At 43.7% G+C, this 6,311-nt stretch overlaps 1 protein-coding gene across 1 annotated transcript in view; it reads left to right on the top strand.

The window, feature by feature from the left end:
• Nucleotides 1-6,311, top strand: part of lepr (leptin receptor) — a 28,278-nt gene extending 21,967 nt beyond the window's left edge. The window contains exons 17-21 of the mRNA XM_022745784.1: nt 2,694-2,903; nt 2,987-3,070; nt 3,158-3,251; nt 3,580-3,655; nt 4,157-6,311. Coding sequence (XP_022601505.1) covers nt 2,694-2,903; nt 2,987-3,070; nt 3,158-3,251; nt 3,580-3,655; nt 4,157-5,104 — 1,412 coding nt within the window. The 3' untranslated portion in view covers nt 5,105-6,311. The remainder of the gene's footprint in view (nt 1-2,693; nt 2,904-2,986; nt 3,071-3,157; nt 3,252-3,579; nt 3,656-4,156) is intronic.

Below are 6,311 nucleotides of genomic sequence, written 5' to 3'. Positions count from 1 at the left end.
GTGTTTTTTTTTTGTGTAAATGAGCTTTCTGTATTCACGCTGCAGGTCCAGAGTCCGGTGCGTGTTCCTCGGCGGAGGTTGTGGTGCCGGACAGTGCCGGTGTATGCGGTGCAAGTGCGCTGCATGCACATCAACATCAGCTTACTGGAGCGAGTGGAGCGACCTGGTCTACTCCACTCCACAAAACAGCAGAGGTAAATCATGTCAAATAACGTTAACCTTTTAAGATAATGACAACCTTGACAGACGCCTGATGGTGAACCTTTGAATCACACCTGACCTTCTGATTGTAGCTCTAATAGAAAATGGCCACACAAATACCATCACCCTCCGTCGCTAATAGAGAAACAGAAAGTAAAAGCTGCAGCGTGTGGGTAACATGTCGTTCCTCCTCAGCTCCTGAGCGTGCCCTGACTTCTGGAGGAGGTTCTTCAAGTGACTCATACAGAAAACCAGACAAATGTCACGCTGCTGTTTTGAGGTAGGCAAGCCAAAATATACATGCAAGGCTTATAATTTAAGGTTAAGTCCGGTGATTTTCTTATTGTCACCAAATCCTGTAAAAAGCCCAAAAAGTAACGATCAGCAAGTATTGTCAGTGTGGCCAATTCCTCGTGTCGCTAGCAAGCTCTGTTGTCACCACCTGGATAACATGTTTCCTTCACTACTATGAAACAGGCACTGCAGTTTACTTGGGGGTTAGGTTTAGGGGTCCATTCCGACGTGCACGACCCTGCTGCAGGAAATTACTACTGCACCAAATCTGCAACTCAAAATATTCCAAGAAATGCTCATTTACTCCTTATTTTTATTGATCATTTTCATCTTCAGTAGAATGAGCTTTCGGGCTGAAGAGCCAGAGACATTGCTCAAGAGTTAAAAAAAGTATGGAGACAGGACTGGGGAATTGTTGGTCTTGGTCTCTTCATTGGATTTGTCGACAGTAAAAAAAGTATTGAATAACACCAGCCTATGATTTAAGGCTTAATCATTAAAATGTTTAAACGTTTCTGCTCTGTTCTCCAGAGTCTCCCAGTGTCGGGGCTGCTCCTACTGCGTGGACGGATTTATAGTTCAGACACCAGTTTCTCGAGCGGCACTGTGACGAGGGAGTGGATCGAGCCGGTAGTCCTCCTTACAGCTTCGAGTGGAACCAGGAGGCTCCACGCTGTGACTGTGGAGGCCTACAACAGCCTGGCAGCTCCACCAAACAACATCAACATGACGCTGGAGAGACAGCACAAACGTGAGCAAGCTGGGAAAATGAATCCGCATGATAGTTAGTGGTTCTGTGCGCGCCACTGTGGACTGAGCCTGTTCCTGAGATGAGTTGCAAACCTCATTTACTCTTGTTATATTATACCGTCAGGACTAATCCAATTATGAAGCGTGTCCTGGCAAAGAAAGGCACCAATATGAGATGAGATACAGACAACAAACATACAAGAACGACACGAACTCAGAATCTTACAGAAACGTGAACAATCATATCAGCACTTAATCAACCTTCAAAACAACCCTGAAGCCTGAGAACAAAACATGCAGCCAGTAGAGATCAGCTGGATTCTGCAGCAGTAGTTTAAACTCTTATTTTCTAGCAAAGCCTTGAAAACTGTGGCTGAGATCAAAAGGTTTTGCAGTTCTGCTGCACAGTGAAAATGCACAAATCTACAAGAGTGAAGTTAAAATCAATGACTCAGACTTTCATCGGTACATCAACACAGGCTTGTGGTCACTGTTTACATTCACAGACGCAGGTCATGTGTAGTAGAAAAACAATAAGGTGGTTAGAAATACTGAAAAACACGCACTCACTGAGAGTTTCCAGTAATCCACATTCTTTCTTTCCAACTATGTGAAAGTTGGCAGCACTAATAAGTGAACCAACTGTTTTTGTTGTGTTTCATTTCCTCTAGGTATTTATTAGACATGACTTTGGCTACTATTTTTCAGGTTGTTAAGCTGAGATCTTCTCATGCATTAGAGCTGTTTTTAGCTTTTCAACAGATCTTTCTTGTCTTTAAATTTGCCACCATGACCAGTTTACATCTGCTGTGCCTTACAATACATGACAGAAACACGTACGTCAAAGCTGGCGACAGTCACAGCCATCCATTTAAGCATTACACTTGAAAAAATGTGTGTCTCTGGGATCACATAAAAGCCCTGACTTCAGGCCTGCAGCCATTAGCTTTACTGTAGTAAATCTATTAGCAGCCAACACAGGTAACAAGGCAAATTTTTCTAATGACCGTCCTCTGTGTAGCCTAATGTATAGAAATGTCTGTGCTTCTCTCTCTCCTATTACTCAAATTCAGAGAAGGCTAAATCACTAACTGCACAATATAATAGTTTTCCATGAATATGGCCAGTTTTGTCATTTGTTTGTTAGACACTGTCTCATTAGTATGAAAACAAAATGTGTTTTCAGTTTTATTAGCAGCCAAACAGCTGAGTTGGCATAAGCAAGACATTTGCAAATGATTCACATCATTTTCATATTTAGTCAACCACCAGTGACCTCTTGTGCCCTGTGTTAAAGCAACTAAAACATACGTTAATAAATACTTACATCTACTCATTGCTACACAAGGAAACTTTACTTTGGGTCCCTGTTGTTATGTGTTGAGCATGTGTATATAGAGCCCTGAGTGTGTTGCACTGACTGTTCCTCTGTTCTTTCTCGTCTATAGGCCGCTGTGTGCGTTCGTTCCGCGTGTTGGTTATCAACAGCACCTGTGTGTCTCTGTCCTGGAGCCTGCTGGACAACAGCTCTGTTGTGCCTCTGTTCATGGTGGTGCAGTGGTCTCCACAGAGGCAGCAGGAGTCTGATCATCACAAAGTCCGCAGTGGAGAAACGTGGGCCAGACTTCCCTACACTGACCGTCCCGTCTATCTAAGAGGTAACACGTTCTCCTCTCTTTTTTTTTCCTGTTCTTATTTTGTTTCTTGTAGCTGACCTCTGACCTTATTTATCGCCTCACAGGTGATTTCTTTGGCTCTGAGGAATACGGCTTCTACTTGTACCCTGTGTTTGCTGATGGAGAAGGGGAGCCGATGCACACTATGGGTACACCTGATGTCTACAGGTCTTCTGGCTGTTGTAGCAGTATAGTATTCAGCATCACCGCATTGTTTCTATTTCCATCTGTTACAGCTGCCAGAGGATATCCTGCAGCCTACATGATGCTGATGATCATCTCCTTCCTTTCCGTTGTCCTGTTCGTCACTCTGGTCCTCTCTCAAAACCAGTAAGAGCACCTGTTCAGTAAAAAGCAACTGAAATTAAATCCTTTAATGTCAGAATGCTGCTGTTGTGTTTTACGACATGCAGATCTTGTAGTATTCTTTTCATATTTTACTTTCATACTATGACATCAGTGTATACTTTGTGTTTTACCCTGACACCTGCAAGAAATGATAAATGATGTTAATCTCTGGGGTCGACTCTAATTTCGTGTGTGACATTTAACAGGTCACAAGGGTGTAATTGGCCTTGATGGTAGCTGATGGGAGGAGAAATCAGGTAGTGTTTAGACGGTACACACAACGTAAATATCTGCTGCATTTCATTCCCAGGATGAAAAGGTTTGTGTGGAAGGATGTACCCAACCCAAACAAGTGCTCGTGGGCTAAAGGACTAGACTTCAAAAAGGTAAACAAAGCATTGTGAGAAATGTGACAATTTGCTTTCTTCCAGATAGATGAGAAGAATGACACCACTCTCATGTCTGTATGGGATCAAGCTACAGTCAGGAGTCAGTTTGTTTGGATTAAAACAAGATTTATCATGTTAATGAGATTTTTTTTTTAAACTTCTGACAGAGCCAGGCAACCTGTTCCCAGCAAGAGAGCGAACATGTGCATTTCCCAAAATATTGAACTGTTATTTTAACTTAATACAATATGAAATGTCCATAAGTCAAGTTATCTTTTTATCACTTTGATAGATAAAGAAATAGAAACATGTTTTCCGTTCTTCACATTCATTCTATAACAGCAGTGTACAGGCTATTTTATATGAGTCATTTGCAATGCAGCCCTCAGGGAGTAATACACTGACAGGAAATGTGCAGTTCTTCTCCCTCTTGTGTTCATATATTTTTTTTTATACATCAGCACTTAACATCTGTTTTTTTTTTTTATCTCTTTCTAGACTGACACCTTTGACCACCTGTTCCAACCCCCAGACGGCCTGCCAGCCTGGCCGCTGCTGCTGCCCTCTGAGAACATCTCCAAAGTCGTCATAATGGACAAAGCTGACCTCTCAGCTCTGACCACAGCTCTGGTCCAAACCCCACTTGTATCCCTGACTCCCGACCCAGTCACTGACTTAGCTATCTCCGTTCCTCCAGGGTTTGACTCGGAGGTCGACCAAACCCACTTCATAGAGAGTGAGGTGCTAATGGATGGAGCTCCTCCCTTAGCCCTTAATCTGGATGCTTTAACCAGTTCACATCCAAGGATAGATGACTTGCAGCCAGTCGATCCCCCGGGAGACCAGCCGCCGAGCAGCACTGACAGCTCTGCCCAGTCTTCAGTCACATATGCCACCGTGCTGCTGTCTGGTGCAAAGCAGAAGCAACAGTCCATTCACCTCCACTACAAGGACGGTAGTGGCAGCAGCTCCAGTGACGAGGGCAACTTCTCTGCCAACAACTCTGACATTTCAGGATCTTTCCCCGGTGGTCTGTGGGAGCTGGACAGCTGCCGGGGCGGGGAGATGGACGACCCACGGCACTCCTGCTCGTACAACTCTGTGGAGGAGCTTTCTGAAACATCGGAGCAAGAAGATGAAGGGGAGGTGAGAGAAGAGAAGGACTTGTTTTATCTGGGAATGGACTATCCAGCGGAGGATGAGGAGAGTGAGGAGGAAGAGGAGCAGCAGACGGAAGAGGAGACAAAAATTGGGCTGCTTAAAAATGTAGTTTTGAACAGAGAAGACTGTCCCGTGGAGACGCACCATTTGCTCGGCCCTGAGGAATCGAGCGAGCGCACAGAGCGGCGGTCAGCGTCGACGTGTGGCTTTTCCCCGCTCTACCTGCCTCAGTTCAGAACTGCTCCATGCACGAGGCAACTACAAGACAGCAAACCCCAGCTGTGACCCTCACTCAGACTGCATTTACGTGAGAATGTGCATCATTAAATCCATTGTGATGTGGACTGTGTCATGATTCAGCATTTACCAAAGCAGATTTGCGTCTGTTCCTTCAGACATAGTGAGGTGTGGAGCTGCAAAATGTAAAAATACCTCGACTTAAGTATGATTGCAAATTGATATTAATCAATGCTGCTATTGTGTTCAGATGGAAAAGAAGTCAGGAGGGCAAAAGCCTCATTCACAGGCATTCATTTCTTTTTTTATGAGGCTTTCAGACCCAGATTCTACTGTGCCACGCTGCTCCTCTGCAAGGAGGTGCAGTATTCATTATTGATTGCTGAGAAAAAGGAGCTCATATATTTTCAGTGGAGGTTAGGCTCATGGAGTAATGTACAGTTAATGCTCAAAGAGAGCAGCAGGCAGGCTGTACGAACAGCATACTGGTCGTCAGGACAGAAGCGACAGGGGAGGAAGGCATCTCGTGGCTTCAAACATCCTGAACATGCAGTAAATTTCACAGGTGGGCATACATTAAATGCATATAAAAAAACATGTAGGAACTGCCGTGTGTGCCTACATTCACTCATCTGCTCCTATCTTAATGCGGAAAACATGTTGTCTTTCATTCTCTGCTGAATTCTTTCAGCTGCATTTTAAGCGAAACATGAAAGAGGTTCAAAGAGAATGAATAAAACGCACAGAAAGCGAAAGAAAAGGCCCACAATCTGCATGGTTCTGGCTTTTTCTCAAAGCATATTTGACTGTGAAGTGAAGGCAAAAGTTGGATGTCACTTCAGAGCTACTGGCGTGACTAAATGAAACCGGGTGATGATGAAAACAGCTGTAGTCAGTGATTAACTGCAGGCGATTTTCGGGCACAGAATTTACTGCATTCATTGGCAGCTTGTAACGGCATCATCGGCATGGACTAACTCACCCACCAACCCAAAGAATGTCTTTTTGTACTTTGTGTTGTAATGTATTTGAGACTTTGTTACAGTACGTGAGAAATCTATTTTTTTCCTGTGTTTTGCCATTAACACAAACACCTGCTGTCTGGTGTAAGTTAAAGACAAAAGAATGTATATTTGAAACCAGAGGAAGAAGACATTGAAACTAATGGAACTATGGAAACGTGGTTGACAAATTGTTATTGTATATTCAAATCTTTTGTCTATTTTTCATGGTGAAAATAAAGTATTTATTGTGA

Source organism: Seriola dumerili, unplaced genomic scaffold, assembly GCF_002260705.1.
Source record: "Seriola dumerili isolate Sdu_G_001 unplaced genomic scaffold, Sdu_1.0 BDQW01000002.1, whole genome shotgun sequence".
Taxonomy (NCBI): domain Eukaryota; kingdom Metazoa; phylum Chordata; class Actinopteri; order Carangiformes; family Carangidae; genus Seriola; species Seriola dumerili.
This window is presented reverse-complemented; position numbering and strand designations above follow the sequence as displayed.